The sequence below is a fragment of the Corvus brachyrhynchos genome, unplaced genomic scaffold, assembly GCF_000691975.1.
Source record: "Corvus brachyrhynchos isolate BGI_N302 unplaced genomic scaffold, ASM69197v1 scaffold281, whole genome shotgun sequence".
NCBI lineage: Eukaryota > Metazoa > Chordata > Aves > Passeriformes > Corvidae > Corvus > Corvus brachyrhynchos.
This window is the reverse complement of record NW_008236509.1, coordinates 3,938,781-3,957,710: the sequence shown is the minus strand read 5'-3', so window position 1 is coordinate 3,957,710 and position 18,930 is coordinate 3,938,781. Positions and strand designations below refer to the sequence as shown.

At 41.0% G+C, this 18,930-nt stretch overlaps 1 protein-coding gene across 2 annotated transcripts in view; it reads right to left on the bottom strand.

Annotated features, from left to right (window-relative positions):
- MPPED2 (metallophosphoesterase domain containing 2) overlaps window positions 1-18,921 on the bottom strand; it is a 104,473-nt gene extending 85,552 nt beyond the window's left edge. Inside the window, exons 1-2 of one of the 2 annotated variants that reach the window (XM_017726373.1) lie at window positions 18,790-18,921; window positions 14,991-15,233 (exon numbers count right to left, since the gene is read on the bottom strand). In XM_017726373.1, coding sequence (XP_017581862.1) covers window positions 14,991-15,118 — 128 coding nt within the window. In that variant the 5' untranslated portion in view covers window positions 15,119-15,233; window positions 18,790-18,921. Of the gene's footprint in view, window positions 1-14,990; window positions 15,234-16,280; window positions 18,770-18,789 lie in introns of those variants that run through there. The other variant, XM_008644079.2, reaches the window with a different exon arrangement.
- Between the last annotated feature and the right edge of the window lie 9 nt (window positions 18,922-18,930).

Here is an 18,930-nt window from a genome sequence, read left to right as displayed (position 1 = left end):
GACAAGGACGTTTGTCCCAGGAAAGTGCTGCCTACCACCACACAGCCCCCTTCTCCAGCCACATCCTGTTCCTTCTCACAATATGTTATTACCAGCCATCCTTGGCTGTTATTACCAGAAACCCTTAGTTTGCTCCACAGCCATGTGACTATGGGTATTTGAGATGCACATCAGCCCCTTCTGGGCTTCTACAGACCCTGTCCTACAGTGCAAAATGGGGCGGTACTTTTACATTCCTGCACCAGCCAGTGCCTTGCATCATCACCACTGTGACAACACCAGTCGACAGCTGGCAGCTCAGCACTCTTCACACTTCAAAGCACTACTCTGGCCCTGCAGAAAGTCAAATTCCCACTGATCCCCACAGGTGCACTCAGGCCCTTCAGGATGTAGAAATTATCTCATATTATTCTTGTAACCTTGAACAATGTTGGGAAATTGTTTATGTCTTGTTTGGAAATTACACAAAAGTCTCAGGTGGGTTCATTCTACACTTGCACTTCACCTACACAGTGAACTCTAAGCCATCTGACACCACAAGACACATAAACCAGCCATTTCATAGCTGCGTCTCATGAAGTACCTTTGCAAACAAACTGCTCTCAGCCACACGTTAAACACAGGGCCATTACTAATCTGTGCAGGGATACAGATCGATAACCTCACCTTTCAGCAAGTGCCAACCTCTGCAGCTCCCAGTCCCCTCTTGCTGTGCCTGGTTCCTGCTTCAGGCTGTTGTGCCAGTACAACTGTACAGGGACAGACAATGAACAGGACTGCAGAGCTGAACTGGGCATCATACTCCAGGGATTACTCTGAATTCCCAATTATGCTACACATATGACAAAGACACTTGGGCAAACAGAGCAGCACTGCAAAGGAGCGAGGGCTGCTCCAGTTAGCAGCACCACCACCCCAAACAAGCAGGGCCAAAGAGCTCTCGTAAAACCATTGCTTCACACGCTCCTTGGCATTATGAACTCAACAACAGTGGATTGAACCAGCCACATGGGATGTTACAACAGAAGTTAGTTTGAGCAGCCTAAAGCAGCCCCAAGTTGCAGGTCTTTGCGACACCACTGTGCAAATCAGATTGCTGGCCCAGTCAGGAGTTTAACACCACATCTGAAGGCAGTGGCAAGCCTTGACTAGGTGTGCAAGTGAAAGCTTTCTTTCATCAATGATTAAGCCATACAAAACAGACAAAAATACCACAGGAAAAGAAATATTAAATATTTTACCCTTTTTAGCAATATAGTTCAGTTCAGGAGAATATTTCATGGCATCTTACTGTTTCTGCAAGGACAGTGAAGGCAATCTCAAAAATCTTGATCCCATAGAAACTTGTCACAAAACTTCCATGCACAGATGCTGCATTTCACCACGTCAAAACATTTCCCCAGGAACAATTACAAACTGGCCTTTCAAATGCATATGATGGGGCGTGTGGCCCAGTGAAAGCACACGTTATTGAAGTTCTACCCTCTTTATCATTTTCATAAACATTTAAGTCACATGCTGCAGAGCAGCCTCACTGAAAGCTCCTTCAAGTTTCATTCCAAGAGAGTCGGGATCAGCCACCTTCTCACTAAGTGCAGGAAGCAGAAGAATGAGAAAGCAAGTAAAGCTGTCAATACAGGGAATTGTCTGTATGCCATTCCTCTATAAAAACACGGGCACTGTGGAACATTAAAAGTCCTTTTCAGACACCGTGTCACTACTAACAGCTAATATAACAGGAAATTTTAAGTCAAATACTGTATTAGCCGAAACTACAACAATAAACAGCAAAGTTGCCATGCCTTGCATAAAAATGAAACCCTAAGGAAACCTAGAGCAGTTTGTTGATACCATGTGCAGTCTAGGCTACATGCATAATGTAACAGTGCAACTGCTAACAGCAGGCTCAGAGAAGATAATTTACGCTTGTTTTTATGGACATGAGGAACTGATCTTTGAAGTTGTCCCTAATGAGATTCTGCTTGGCCCTAACAGCATCCTGAGAGAACGTGCTGGTTTTCTCCCCTGCATCCGGTGCATATTTATGATGCAAAATCCAGACCTATTTAAATTGCACATGTGGACTGGTGTCCCCCCGTGCCATCGCAAAGTCAAATTCTCACAGTGGGGGAAGTACCTACCAAAACGCCTCAATTTAGTTTCAAGTATTTTCTGTAATTACCCATTCCACCTTTACTAAATACCAAAAGATACATGGGGGTTAATGAATGTGGTTCCTTTTTCCTTTGTACAGTTGACCTCCTAACTTGATTAGAGCTGCCAGGTCAATTGGCAGCCGTATCACACACTGAGGAAGACACATCCAAACCACAGTCATAAGGCTCCCCAGAGAAAATACAAGTGTAGCTCTGCAGTGGATTTCAAAAACACAGGCAGCAGCATAAGTAAGGCAAATAGGAAAAGATTTTTGCTGTGCCCTGTGTAGCTTTAAGACTACACCCACCTGTTCTTAAAAGCCCTTTCAGTTAAGAGATCTGCAAGAACCATTGAACCAACATCACTAAAATCTCAAGTTGTAACTAATGCAGTAGCCACAACACCTCCTACAACTACAACATGCTGTGGTACAGCTATCAAAACCTGGCAGTGGGGGAAACACAATGTTCACAGGGAACAGACCTTAACCCTGTCACGCTCACAGAACACGGGGCACCACATCCGTAATGACACAACCCTTCTACAGTACTGGACCAAAAATGACTGCAAAAGCTGGATAAACATTTAAGAACATTTGTTTAAATGCTGCCTGACGTACCTTTGGTAGGTGAGTCCCCGGAGCAGTGCTGCTAGCAAGTGTCATTGCCCACTTTGGGCCAGGGCACTGACACACACTTGGCAACAAATCAAATAAGGACAGCCTAGATTTTACTCTCTCTTCTATACTTCTCCCAGATATAGCCATCCATATACCATGGTTCTTGATTATCACTGCTGCAGGTCAAAGTATTCAAGTAAACTAAGGACAAACTGAGGCAGTTCAAGAAACTTTTTCATGCTCCATTCAACTGTTTCTTCTGCAGGAGAACAACTTTTGGGAGGGTGCTAAAATCAGAAGGTTGGCCACTCCAGCAGCTCCCCATGTAGCTGAAACATATTACTTTAGTTATACCATCAAAGAATGAACATTTTAACTCTTAATTTTCTGTCTTTTCCTGTTTGGAAGATAGAGGGGGGGGGAAAAAAAAACCCCATAAATTCTTTGAACATACCTGTCAGCACTGTCCATGCTGTATGACTGCAGAGCATGTTGTTTAAGATTAGATGACTCAGAGGACAAATAGCAGGATGCCTGATTTTTCATTTAGAGCTCATTATCTAATAACACTAAACAAATAGAAATTCTACCCCACTGACAGCTGTTTGGTGCCTTAAAAAAACAAAACAAAACAAAACACCCCCATAAAACAACAAAATACCAGAAAGAATTGTGCTTTAATTCCTATAAACAACAAGCATGGCCACGCTTCCGTGCAAACAACTACAAGGCACAAGTCTGGAAGTTCAAAATCTAAAAAACCTTTTTGTTAGGTAAATAGTAAGACACATGCAAACACAAAAGACAGATTCCAACACTGCCACCACAGCAATACTGCGATATGTATCGCACTGCTGCGCTTCACGCTAGGGCAGGAACATCTTTAAACACATATGCAGCAGTAAAACCGTAACAAAGTAAATACGGCTGCGGGTGCAAGGCGTGCTGTGTCCCAGCACACCTCAAGCCAACATCTTCAGTCCGGTTATTTCTGGGGATTTGAGATCATTTATACATTTCTCAACTTCCATTTATTCTGTGTTGGTCATCTCCAGTACATTCCTCCTGCATTTTATTGTATAATTGTCTGGACCTGGCGCTGTCTCTTTACAGACAGATATACAGAAAATTGCCACATCTTATTCCAAATCTTCTATAGGACCCCATTTAATTGGAACTAATTAATAAAAAAACTCTACCAACCTCCTGGCTCTATGTGTTTCATAAAACAGTGTTTTAACTCTTCACTGAATGAGATGATTCACAAGAGGTCTTTCTCATTCTGTAGAATAGCATCTTAAAAAGCTTCTGAGAGGAACACTGACTGAAAATAGTGACAGTATGAAATGATGGCATGAACTGACTATCAAGGAAGCCAGGTGATCCAAAATTAAGTTTCAACTTCAATTGATATTTCTCTTGACAATCTAGACTGGATGCAAGGACTCTTTTCAGGAAAATATGCTCTGTAATAATGATATCTAAAATGAATGAGCCAGAACACAAAACAAAATCCCCCTAAATACAGACCATTTTAATTCCTTGAGACCAGGGATTTCCTTTCTATTCTCACTCAAAGAAAATGAAGTCTCCATTCTACATTTATACATTTTTAAACCAACCTGTCTTCTTGCAGGCATAGAACTCATGGTGATAGATAACAACAAATGAAAACCCCACACGTTAAAGGTCTCTGTTTTGCTGCCAAGATGATGTATCAGGTTCTGAGAGGAGTAGTGTGTGTGATCCTTCCATTAACACAGCAGCGCCCTCAGAAAGCAGCCATGCAGAGTAGCTGAGCAGAACACCACCAAAGGTCACAGTGGAGATAAAATAAGGAGGGGAAAAAAATCATATACCACCCCAAGGATTACCATCAGCATTTTAATTCTCAGAGGGTGTTTGAAACTCCTATTACAGCATTTGATCTGTGCAGTCTCATTATACATTTCTAGGAGAAAAACTGTCTTAAGAACTTTATGCAAACAATTAAAATAACCTCCAAAAGAAGTTACAATATGAATCATAACTCTCTCAAAAACCCAAAGAGGGTACGTAAGTGGAAACTTTCAAGGTAGAGAATAGCAATGAGAGCAGAACAAAATTAATTCTTCTTGCAAACATGCCTTCCTGTCAAAGCTGCAAACATCCCTGTTTAACAAACAAGATGATGGAAAATCAAACTAATGTCAAGAGAGATATAATCAAAATGAAACAATTATATATAAAAACTTTCAAGTAATTGAAAGATTACACCTGGGCTATATATAATTTTTTTCATGTATAATCGTGTATTTATTTAGTTTTAATTTATTCACTCCCTTCCAAGAGGAAAAGTGAATGCCTGGATGACTTTAAACTTACAAAATAAACACATCACACAGAAGAAATTTCCCTCTTCCTTAATATCTGTCAATTATCATAATCTTATATGTACATTGCTAACAACCAGAGAAAGGAAGTCTTTGAAAGGATCATTGCTTAAAACCGAGGGAGCCACTTAACCTGGCATTTTTAAGTGACAGGTCCTGTCCCATTGGAAGCAACAATGATGTCACTAATCCCTGCATTTTATAAGTATAGGACAAGGCTCCTATGTATTAAATATGCTGGACTACATGAAATTCTAATTCTGAACATAATTTTCCCCAAAACTACTACTTCACCCTTCACAGGAAAGCAAATAACCCATTGTTAATGCTCACTGCCGGCCAGAAGCGAATGTGCCTTAAGAAACAAAGAAGCCTAGAGTAATTAAAAAGTAATGACTTTTTTCTTTGTGCTCCCTATATAAAAGGAACAGGAGGGAAGATATACTGGACTAGCACCTTTTCCTTCCCATAAACTGATGCAATAGCTAAACATTTAGGAGTAATGTGCTGACCTTCCTGCTCACAGTCACTACACTCAATTCCTTTTACCAGAGAAATTGTAAACGTGGTAAATAGCAAGTTTCCTGGCTTACAAATACATCAGATCAAGTCCCTCTATCACGCTCCTTTCTCCTTCCCTCCCCCATCCTCTCTCCATCTGCTGCCCTCCTGGGAAGGGAGCGCTACACTTAATGGCTCTGTGCTTTTAAGTCTAATGTGCTGGATATAAGCTAATGCCCAGTACAGTAAGTGGAGACTTTGCTGCAAGGAAGCCTCTGGTGCTGTTTTTTCCCTGTCCAGCAGAATCTCTGCAGCCCTAATGTCAGGCAGGATGAAAGGAACAGAGGGGCTGGGAATATGAAATCCACAACCTGTGACAAAAACAAGTCCTGCAAGACAAAGCCCAGTAATTTAAATAAACTTTTGGTAAAAACAGGAGACAGTTAGATTTTGTTACTCCCCTCAACATAACAATTTAAATTTAGAAAATACGCCCATTATAAAATAGGACATATAAAAATAGGGGCAAACATCTCCCTATCAGTGGAGAGTACACAGGTGAACTCTGTTGATAGCAGAAATAAAATGGGTCTTATCCATCAGTTATGAAGTGGACACGTGTATTTGGGGATTACGAGCTGACCTGCTCTCCAGCCATCCTCTCTGCCTCACTCCAAAGGCTTCAGCAGCAGCAGCAGCACTGCTCATCCACCAGCACTTAGTGACAGCCCAGAGCAGCAGATCCTGCAGGATACATACAGCTCGTGTGCTGGGAGAAATCTCCAGGTTTATCGAGGTTATGACCAAGCTTTATGGTCAACTCTTCAGGAGATAAATAAAATGACTGCAATGCCAGGTATCTAAACTTTATTGTTTGGAATCCAGACTTGCCCGTTTTCTGCTCCAACCACTTGGTACTGCTCCAGGAATGTTACTGGGTGCAAGATTATCCTACCCTAAGTTTTTCTTTGAAAAAGGCAGCAAAATCAAAACCATTAAATGAAGTCTAGTCACATTTACTACAGGACAGAATTGGTTTGACTTCAGTGTTTTAAATGCACACGTTTGCTGTTTTATTTTATGTGATCTTAATTTGCTGGGTTTTTTAAAAATTTCTTTAGCAGTTAATATATTGGTTTATATTGTGGTGGATTTGGCAGTGCTAGATTAATAGCTGGAGTTGATAATTCAACTTAAACAAGTCCATAATTCAGCCACAGCTTCCTCATAATTAAAAACAACCACACAGTAACACAAAACTTGCCCTCTACAATACACAATCTAAAAATTGCAACCTTAATGGCCCACATCAAAACCGAAAGTAAATGGGTAAGACTTGAACTTCCAAATCCCATCAAACAAGCTGTTTGCATCTTCTGAAATATCTGCTGTGAAGTATGTGTGTGTATATACACACACAGCCTTAGCTCCTTCCTCTCTTTTGCGCTGCTCTGCACATTCACGGTGCAGAGAAGACCTGAGAGCCGTATCAGGCCCTCTGCAAGCAGAAACAACCTCGATGAAGTCCATAAAACTACAGCTGCATGTGCCAAGTATGATTCAAACCACTGGAAACAAGAAGTCATTGCTCCAAGGACCAAAACTCACAACTTGCTGGAAAATCCACTCTAGGGACTCGGGAAAACCTGGTGTGAGTTATGAAGTGAATGATTTTCCCATGCAAGACCGAGGGCACTTCCTACCCAGCACTGGCACTCCCCTCTCCCTGCCGGCACATATCACTGGAGGGGATGCAGGTAACCCCAGCAGCAGACTGGGCTGTGCCTTCCCAGCAGTAACTTTACAAGGCCACTGTTCAGAGATGCAACTTTTAAAGGCATCTCCCTGCCTTACTGTACTTCTGCTATGCCTAGAAGCATTTATTTTCTCAAGTTACATCATGGCATTGTACAGAATTCAAAACCAAACTGTTCCAGTGTTCCTTTAGGGAGGAGACACACTAGCCCTCCATTTCTGAATTTTTCCATGGATACATGTTAGGCCACTGACTCTGAAATTACTGACTTCCACCTCTGGGAGCTCAAGATCAGAAATGTAAACTCAAGAAATTAACATGTCAACATTGAGTACAAAAATCAATGTCCATGACCAACACTTGATCACTTCTGAAATAGTCTTGCATCAAACATAAGCTAGCTGCATATAATAATTTAACACATAACATAGACATCTAAACTCACATTGTTTATAGGGCTTTCCTTTTGCTTATTTGTCCAACAAAAAATTCTAGCAAGGGTTTGTAAAAGAAAAGAATAAGATGTGTGATAGGTAGCTGCAGCACTTTCCTTGGAATAGCCATGTGTTACAGGGAAAAGGAACAGGCTCCCTCATCACTGCTGTCAGGGGAGACCGGCCTCATCCTGCCACTAGGAGAAAACCATGAGCCAAAAATTCTCCAATGGATAGCAGCGTGGGACCTGCAAATTTAGTTATTAACTCTCTGTTTGGAAATCTATGCTCTAGAAGTTGTTTCACAGGACAGATTGTATTCTCACCCTTCAAGCACTAAATAAAAGCAAGAATCTGCTGCTTCCACAACAATATCCCTACCGCCCTGATATTTTAAAAAAAGAAATTAACAAGTTTCCAGTGACAGTACAACATCCTGATTGCAACATATATCCATCTTTTTTGTCTAACTACTTCACAGCAAAGAGCTTCCTTGGTGAGCAGCCTCCCTCCAGCACAAGGTACTGTGGCGGGAGCCACTGCTGCAAAAAGCATTCCTGGTCAGATCCCATCACACATCTCCCACAAGGTAAGAATACACCGTGTGTTGCACATAAACATGAAAATGCAGGTCAACTGTGTCTCAGTATGACTGACCACTAAATGAACCGTACAGGTAACACTATGGTGTAGAATCAGACCATGTAATGAAAATTTTCTTTTATAGTCCTCAGCTACTGAGATGGGGCCTTACAGATAGAGTGTTTGTCACCCAAAGACTCCTCTGCATGATTAATACAGCTCAAAAGAACACCAACACACATGAACACAAAAACCTTTTTCTTTTTCTCCCTCTCAGGGTTTACCAACAGCAGCCAGACTGACTCTACAAGATGTTTTAACAGCACATTTTCACAATGAAAATCTTCATGTAGTCTTATTTCTGCAAGAAAGGTGAACAAATATCCCCCTCCTTCTATCCTTGCCCACTGGTGGACCAGTAAGCATAGTGCCAGCTCCCTGTGCTGGCCACCTCTGTGACCCTCTACTGGTGAGGCTACACCAAGAGAGAGATCACTGCAAGTAGCTCATTAGAAAAAAAAACCCAACAAACCAAAAAAACCCCCCACAACCAACCAAAAACCCCACACGACTACATGGACATTTCTAACCTGGACTGTTCCAGCGTCACAATCCATACAGCAGCCTCCAAAAGGCTCTGCCAGCGCTCCTGGGGAGGTGGCAGAGCGTGTGGCACAGGGGCAGGAAGGAGCAGCTGGGGAGCAGCAGGTTCAGCGCTGAAGCCTTTCTTTATCTCAGGGATCTTCCCCCCTTCCAGCCCTGTGAGCAACCTCCAGGCACAGCTTTTCTCATTCAGACAACACGTGGGAGCTGCAGAAGGCTGATACCTCACACTGAGGGACTGATGGATTGATTTTGATAGGCAGAGACTGCTCTGGCAGCCTGATCCCACCAACACAAGAGGTAAAGGGTTTATCACCAATTGAAACCAGACCTGGCTTCCATCTCAGGGCAGGGCAATGTGGAAAGACAGTAATAATAGGGCAATGGTGGCAAAAAATTATTTTAAACCTATCCTACATTTATAATAATAATAATATTGGCACTTTTACAGCATTAGCCTTCCAGGGACATCAGACCATTTTTTTAAAGGTAGCTTGGTATTATTCCTTTTTACAATGACAAAAAGAAAGGTCAGAAATTTAATCAATTTTTCAAGAGTGCTTAGCATATTATGACTGCACTGTATAAACACAATACAAGGGGCCTAAATTTGAATTTTAATTACAAAACTGTAGTTCCTGAGCCTTACATCACCACTGTATGGACACTTTGAGTATGCTCCACCCTCCAGCATCCCAAAAGGCTCTAAGCGTAGCTTCTTTACAAAGTTATTTTCATTTTACATGTAAAATTTAAGTTAAGAACTTATGTGATGCTTAGATTTTTGCACAAATAACTTTGAACAATGTAAAATCAGTGAGGTTCAGTGAGGTGGTAGAGATCCTCACTCACACAGACATGCACAGGCACCAGTAAGAGAGTTTTCTTAATGACAATTAAAATTGGCATCCTTGCCACACGGCTTCCGTTGTTCTGTGGCAGAAAGACCACAAAACACCACCAGCTCCTGGCCCTCTTCTGGAGTGGGGGACTGTTTATTTCGGGACAGTTGTAAGGGTTTTCACCTCCACTGTCTCCCTGCCCGTATTCAGCTGGAATCCCCACCAGGCACTGCAGGGAGAGCTCAGCTGCCTCGGGGCAGCTGCTGAAAGGCTCCTGCTCTTGGCTAAAGAAAAACAGGTTTGTTTTCCTTCACACACCGGGCTGGGAACTGCTGCAGTCAGTGAGGGACCAGCCAGGGAAAGGAGACTAAACCTGCACCAAGGTAAGCTGATTGTGAGCCGTGACCCCAGGAAAAAAATCCCTGTGTCAGAAAGTAACGCTCGAGTTTTAAGCACACTCATTCAAAGTATTCCTGTTTTCACAGCCGGAGCGTTAATGTCACTTGATTGTTTCAGAGAGTACTGGTTTATTTATTTATTTGGAAAAATAAGTAGTGAAAAGAAACCTGGGTGGTCATGGACTGTGTATGCTTTTGTATAAAAAAAAAAAAAAAAAAAAAAAGTGTTATTAATGGCCAGAGCAACAATTTCCAGCAAAACCACAGCTCTGTCACATCAGCATCAGCTGAAACATCCTGCCCAGTCACACGAGGCACAGCTGACTGGTGTAACACTGAATCTCTTATTATCTCAACCAGTAATATTACATATACCAACTCCACTTTTCTGTAAATGTCAAATGAGTTCATATACTGCTAATGACAACTCTTTTCCCCTCCCCCTAAATATTACACACCTTACATGAAACAAAAATCGAGAGTATTGCAAATCAAATGCATGATTTCCCACGAATCTCAGTGGGAGTTTATAAAGCCCATTAAATGCAGGATGGTTTCCCCAAGAAAAAAAAGAAAGCAAGATCCTCCTCCCTCTCAAGGTTAGTAGTCTAATAAGATCTCTGGGTTTTAACAAGGTAAGGCTTCATCACAGTTGAAAGTTTTTTCTTCTATGATCAAATAGCTGTGTTTTTATTTTACTATTATTATTATATATACACATTTACACACAGACATTTACGTACTTTGTTCAAGCATACATATATTTCTACCAATATAAAACTCTGCTTATACTCTTTGTTTTAAAATAAGAATATTCACATGGGGGATTGCTCTAGTACAGAAAAGGCAGTAAAATTATATAGTTACAGATTGAAAAATGTATCTCCAGGTATGAATAAACTTATTTAGAAGACTTTTGCTCTGGCACAGAAGCCTCTATCTTTCTACTCCCCTACTACTGAATTTAAACCATAACAGAGTTTTAACATGCATTCAAACTACCCTAAAAACAAGCCACCAAGCCATGTTGGTGAGACCAGAAGAAACCTAATGAACTCCTCTAACAGGCTCAGCCTGCAGCAGCTCAGGCTACAGCTGTTTTATCTTCACAAAACTCCCTCATCCTCACCAGATAGGCCTGTCCAAAGGGGCATTTTCCATAACAGATACACAAGGTTTATTACACTCTTCCCTTTTTTTTCCCTCTGCAAGTAAATGGGGTGCTGTTCCTAAACAGGAAGATTCTTCTGTCTGGTTGAAACGTAAGTAAGTAGTTTTTCATTTGAATTTGTCCCCAGGCTGCATCCTACTGCTGCTCACTGGTATTGTTGGTACCACTGCTAGCAGCCTCATACAGAATATCTCAAAAGTCTAAACAGGTTTAAAAGCTGGTTTGGTTTTAAAAAACAAACAAACAAACACAACCCACCCCCCACCCCCCCCGCAAAAAAAGCCCCTCAAACACATGCTTATACACCTAAGGAGCAAGAAGCACTTCCCTCTTTAAGTCACAATTCTTGAAAAAAAAAAAAATTGAAAGTATGAAAACTTTCAGAAGAATAATAATCAACATGAAGCACAGGGGAGCATATTATAGTTGTTATTTATTATTTTGCAGCTGTCCTTGAAAGCAGGGAACTAAGGTGATGCAGTTAATTAAAACTAAGTGAAAGTAAACATTAATTGGACAAAGCACTCAAATACAAACGCTTTATAACATTCAGAAAGCAAGTGAAACCTGTGGGTGGGAACATTGCTTCAAGATGACAAAATAATATTTAAAATTACATCCCTTTATGCAAAACAACTGTGCAGCAAAAATTGCCTTTAGAATACCTGTTCAGACATTAATTAGTCAAGAAATAAAATAAAAAGGCTGGACAAACTGATTCACAAGTTATACTGGCAAAACTGCTGTTGCTGCCAGCCCAAGCAAAAGGAGCTGTAATAAATACACTGCTGTTTACCTGACAGTACACTTAAACAAATTGACTAAGGAGTGCTGGTATAAAAATAAGTATAAAGATAACTGTATCGCAGCTGATTGAACTACACGACACTGTCACATGAAAGGCACAAAATGAAAGTGGGAGAAAAAGCCCATGAACAAGCAGAGTACTGGCAGTAGTGCCTTACTCACCAGATTTATGCTGGTGATATTGCATGGACTCTCCTTTACTCTGTGTGAAATCAGAGTTAGGCCCAAAGGATATGAGAACTTGTAAATGGTTCAGTGCAGGCCAAGAACCCAGTTCTCACCTTTGCACATGAAGATGCATATCCATAAAGAAATTACTTCTAAAACCAGTATTTTCTTTAGCAAAGAACACTGTCCTTAAGCTGCACCCAGCTACTGATTTATGGCATGCAGCAGGGTCCTGCAGCAATAATTGCCCTGCTATTCACACACATGTCACAAAATTCAGCTCCCATGTTGCTTTACTCATTTCTCTTCATCCCATGATTTTTAAAATAAATTTTTCACTAGGGAATAAAGCCTCTTCAAATTCCCTCTTAGGAAAAAAAAAAAAAAAAGGCAAACCACAAAACAGAAAAAGAAACCAGCAAACCAGACACATGCATTACTTTAGAAGACAGCAACAAAGAAAAGCAGACTGTAAAACCAAATCAAATCAATCCTGGCGGCAGCAGCAACGTGGCACTAACAGAGATATAACAGGGTAAAGAGATCATGGTTTCTTTGTTAATACTGCTTTTACCAATTTTCTGTTCAGATTTCTCACTTGATGACAACCTCTTTCAGAAAAACACACAAAACTTCCATTACAATACATTGAAAAGACAAATACAGACTCCATCTGAAGCTACCACATAATCCAGTCTCCCCTTTCCAGAAATAATGTCACTGCTCTTACATCACACAAACCCTCAGCATACCCATATCTTCACTTCCTTGCTTTCCTCTACCCACCTGGTACGATCCTGTCTTTTCTTTCTCAACAGGTTTTCTAAAACCCATCATTTGCTATCCAGACTATACCTGAACTCGCCTCCTGCACTTGAGCATTGCTGTCTCTGCTTCCTCTGTGAATCTGAGACTAATTAATTTCCAATTTTTCTAAATGTTGATCTCCCTTTCATGTGCCACAGCCTCTGCTAAAACAAAATTTCTAATTTTAAGAAAGTTGCAGAATTTAAGTTAAAAATTATTTAAAATACTGTCACTGTACTGTACTTTGATGTTTCAGTTTTTATCTCAACTACACAATTTTTTGAAAGAAGAAAAGTATCTTTCAAGACATCCATCAAGTTAGTATCATTTAAGAGATACACTGTCCCTTAGAGGAGTGCCTATATAAATGTTTGTGAGATTTTTAAATAAAGCATGAACAATTTTTACAGCATTGAACACCACACTTAGTCCTAAATTCAGCTCCCATTGAAGTCAGTGTCAATAGGAAGGGGTTATTTAAAACTGCTTTCTGATTTTCTTTTGTTTGCTTTGAATTCATTCTCTAAATAAGATTTGTACTTAATGTCAGTCAGAAGCACAGCCTGGAGTGCAAAACATGCAACAGAAATTTGCTGATGGAAGGTCTGAAAAGTGCATCAAGACATGGAAATGTTTCTAAAATCAAAGTTACATCATCGTGGTAGTAATAAATCAAATCAAGTGTAATTAATGGAAAGTTTTTCACCTTGAAAAGTCAGTCACACGCACGACAGACACTCTTCAGCATCCTTCCTGAAGTTGCCTTTAGGAACATTGTAACCACATGAAATCCTATTAGAAGGTGCTGAACTCCTACATTGTGACTCTTCCGGCAGGCTTCTACATAACAAAAATGCAATGAAGTACCATACAACTTTCCCCCCTTATTATGCAAAATCCTTATTAAATTCAATAGTGTGACATGGTTCAAAATCCTGCCTAACAATGGCTCTCAGGATGTCAAGAGATGTCGGCTTTGTTTTAGCTTCACGTGCTTTTCAGTCTATTAATGCTAAAAGAAAAAGAACCTTCACATAAATAACCGATAAAGATCAAACCCAACTATACAATGGGAAGGAAATTCAGAGTTGAAACTGGTAGTTAGCTCTTTGCTAAGCAAGCAGCCCATTGTGCCTAGGTGCTGCGGGCACAGCGACCCTGGGTGCCACAATACCAGGAATAACAAGGTGAGGGAAGGAACCTCCAGCTCCCCACTTCCCATGGTTTTGTTGGTTCGGGCCAGGGCTGTTGTTTAAAGAGAGTATTTGTAGTTCTTCGGAGAAACTAGAGGGCAGCCCCCGACTCCTTTGTGCGGCAGGTTGCGAATGGAATGTGGAATGCGGCACACGTTCCACTCGCAACCAGGAGGACAAAGGATTCACTGATCAGGGGGGACAATTAGTCCCAATTAGGCCTATTTCGCAGCTGAGTGTAAGCGCTGGGGGAAGGGAGCTTAAATTTTAAAGCAATGGGTCCCTCAGGCGAGTTAAAGGGAGATCAGTAAAGTGACAAGCTTGAGAACATGGGGTGAGTTCCACCGAGGTGGTTGCACCGAGCCCCAGCCTCGGCCACCTCCAGGAAAGGATGAAGCAGCTTCTCAGTCCTCAGACACACCGAGTAAGAGACCCGATAACCATTTTGCCTTTTAGCTTCAATGACTAACTAACCAAATGTCTCAGCTTTCAACCCACTCCTTGAGCAGCAGTCCTCCGTCTCAGCACAGGCAGGCACACAGCAGGCACGCAGGCAGGCACACAGGTCGGGAATACTCACATATGCACATGTGGAGGCTGGAACCGGCTCTGATTGATGTTGTAGTGTGTAAACGCCTGCGTTGGGTTGGAGCTATATTCATCCACCGTTATGGTAACTTTGCCTTGTGAAGGAATTCCATGAGCCATCCTTCCTCCTTATGGACATGAGCAGCTCACAACTTCCCAAGGCCAGGAGCAGGGTAGGGCATTGTGGTCCGGGCAGCTCCTGATTCCCAGCAGCTCCGCATCAACTCTGTGACCTCTGCCAGGAGAGAAAGACAGCACATGCTGCTATAAGCCATGAGATGTAAACATACACAGACCTATTACTCTACGCTGTCCTGATTTCCATTCAGATCTGAGATCTTTTCTGTATTCTTGATGTACCCATCACCTTCTCTAAGCATTACAATTCACTTTTTTTTTTTTTAATGACCTCATCATCCAACTCCATCAGCATTAGACACATCCAAAGATGAATGCTTAAAGTAACACTTTATCTTCAGGGGATGGGGGAAGGGGGAATAAAATATCTCTGTTGAATGCTCCAGTTAAATACTCCCCATTTCATATCCTTTATTTTTAAAAAATCTTATATAAATTGCAACCACAAAAATTCACAAGTGGACCCAGTTTCCTGAAGGACAAATGACTTTCCACAAATATGCACACTTGTTTTCAAGGTGCTGTTGTAGCTTTAGAACACTGAGTAACAACGGAGAGATTTACAAGAAACTGATGTAAAGAACATGTTACAATTGCATAGCAAAAGGTACACCCAAATACCTCTGAATCAAAGTATTTATTTGTCCAAAGAAAGGCAAGTATCTAGGCAATGTAACAAAATATCCATATTATAGCTCACTAGCATTGAAACTGGCTTGGATTCACTGTTACCAGACAGTAATGATTTATCTGACAGACTTAAGCATGATTTTACGCATAAATACTTCTGCATAAGATGAAAGAAATAGGCTCTTCCCTCTCTATGCTTCCCTCTCTTTCACTTCTTCAGAGTGCTCTTAAACATATTTTGCTTTAGGACTGGATGCGTACTGTAATATTAGCATAACCCAATAGCCAGAAATCTCCCAAACACGCTCCATTGAGTTTCTTGCACAAAATCTGAGCTTCGATTTCTTCAGTCAATAAACTGAGGATACCTCAGCTGCCTTCCTTTCAGAGGGACTCTGTGAAAATTGATCAGCTGATGTTCGAAGAATACTTTCAAGATGAGCAACTTTTTAAAAGCCCCATTTATGAGGCACCTCCTCAGCTGGGACACGCTATGCTAGCTGCAAGGACTTACATGAAATCATGACACTCAGAATCCATCGATATTCCTCCCTTTAGTTGCCACATATAAGAGTGGACTTTTCATATCTGGAGTAGGTTTTACAAAAGTAAATCAGTGCTTACTGGGAAGACAAAGAGATGGGAAAGAGAAGAAAATGACTTGAGCCCTGAGCATCAGACTAAGCAGTATTTTTCCAGCGCAATTTTCCTGGACTTCTCTAGCTCCCAGATAGAAATGTGCTTGCCATGTGTAACATTAAACATTCGAAATCTTTGATTTGTATTCAAAATATATTTTTAATACAAAGACTAATTTCCAGTTTGGCATGAAGCATGATGAAAATGCTCTGCAAATGGCAGATGGCCTGCTATAGGCCATTTATTTTACTATTTTACCACCTCAGGCCTATGTAGGCTTCCATATGTTAGTTGGGTTAAGACATTCTGCAACCTGCATTCCAGTAACTGGATTCTATCCTTCATCTTCTGTAGCATTGGAAGGAAAAAAGTATACTTAAAAAAAAAAAAAAAAAGAAGAAGATGAAATGTAAAGCACCAATTTAAAAACTCACTAGTTGGTTACAGCATTGTAACTGTGGTTATGGTCTGATCTTCCCCTGTAAGACCTATCAGACCTCTCTTGTGAGAACAAGGTTTCAGCACCAAAAAAAAGCAACGGTGAGCTTTGCTGAAACAAGTCTTTGCTGTGTTAGATTCGATGTAAGATGCTGCAACAACTGCTCACATAATGTAGTGGTTATCACACCAAGTTTGCAGCTGTTTCCTGAATTTCCTTTACAATTATATTTTAGTGTTATTTTGCATAACAGTAAAACACAACACCTGCTTCAAACTGCAGTCCTGTTCCAAGCACTGCAATTCTTTTGAGATAGAAACTACGAAGAGTGCACAACACAGAGCAGCATAATTGCCCTGTACTGAAAAGTAAATACAAATGAAAACATCTTCCTGCCAAAGAAATGACTGTCATTAACGAAAATGCTGGCCATCAGAGCTCCTGAAAAAAAAAAACCTAAGAGTTTTTCTTTTACACTGCAAGAACTTTAGAGCCTGTATCTATTAAGAAGTAGTGTGAAAATTATATGTGTAATGTTATTTTTTTCTGCAATTAACAGCAACAACATAAAACAATGCATTAAGAAAACAACAAAAATATGCTTGGGATTTCAGGAAAACTAAATGACACTGTTTTCAGCGACCCAGCATAAGAAAGGTCAGAACATTAAATTTCATATTATAGTTCACTCATGGAAGAAAAATCTAATTTGTTCATGAGAATGAATTATACATAAAGATAATAAGCATTTTTTACAATGTTTATAACAGTCCATGTTACAGAAAGAAATTACAACTAACTGGCATAAAACAAATGAGAAGAGAATACTTAAACAGCTGTATTAAATACTCTTAAGTTGACTCTCAGTAAGACTATAAGTGTGTAAGCTGCAATTGCTTCCCATTGTTCTAATCTTTAATCTTAAAAATAAATCTCTACTTAAATTAAGACAAAGCTGAACAAACCATCCTTTTAAAATGAAATTCAACAGCAAATGCCAGACTGGGGGTAAAAAAAAAAAAGTATAATTTGAAGCTGGCTTCTGTGACAATTCTCTTACTTTCCATTTAGTACTCCATAGAGTACTACAGCTCAACTATCACAAGTATCTAATTATTACCTTCTTTACTGTGAACGTCTCTGAAGAAAATAGAAGAAGCTGAACATTTCAAAACTTTAAAACAAATGTATTTTAGTCCCAAGATTAAAAAAAGAAATTAAAGAAGACTTCTTCGAATCACTACCATTCTTCTTTCTCCAACTATGAGCACTACTTGAAGGTTACACACAGGAGATGGGTACAAAAAAATAAAAGTTGCCTTCTTTTCCAATCTATCAAGTAAAACAACGTGTAATATCCTCCACACCTTTCGAGGCAGTTTTAAGTAAGAATGACTATACTAAAAACCTAACTGATGATTTTTCAGCATGTTGGGTTTTCCCCGATACAGGCTGTTATCCTTTTCCAGCGTGGATTTGTACCGGCAGCAAGCCAGGAGATGTGCCATTGTACACATCTGCTCGTGTTACAGGTATAAACCGGCACTTTTTCGGAACAGGGCTGACCCAAACTTAGGTGCAGCTAATTGTAAATCTGTACACTGCTGCCCTGACAAAAAACTGCCACGGAATCTGTACAGGTAAGTAATTTTAAATGTAACGTTACATCGCACTCACACGAGCTCTGCGTACGGACATGCACACGCAGGCACGCGAGAAACCCATTTCCCCAAATAAAATATTTACGCCTTCCTCATCTGAATTTCAAAAATTTGCCTCTGGCTGGGCTCCGGCTGTAGCAGAAAACGCTGAAAGGCAGGAGCTGGGAAGGGTTAACCCCGTGTCAACACCTTCTGTTGATACATCCACTATCCCGGCGCTGTTACAGCGACACGGCACGCTGCACCCGCCCGGCTCCTCAGCCCCCGGAGCCCCCGGCACTCACGGTGCACTCCCCGCGCCCCGCGGGGATTCGGCAGCGGCCCCACAGTCCCCGAGATGCTGCGCTGCAGTTTGCGGACAACTCCGGGCTCCAGCTACCCATCGAGTCCGGCGGAGGGAGCGGGGGGGCGGCAGCCGCCGCCAC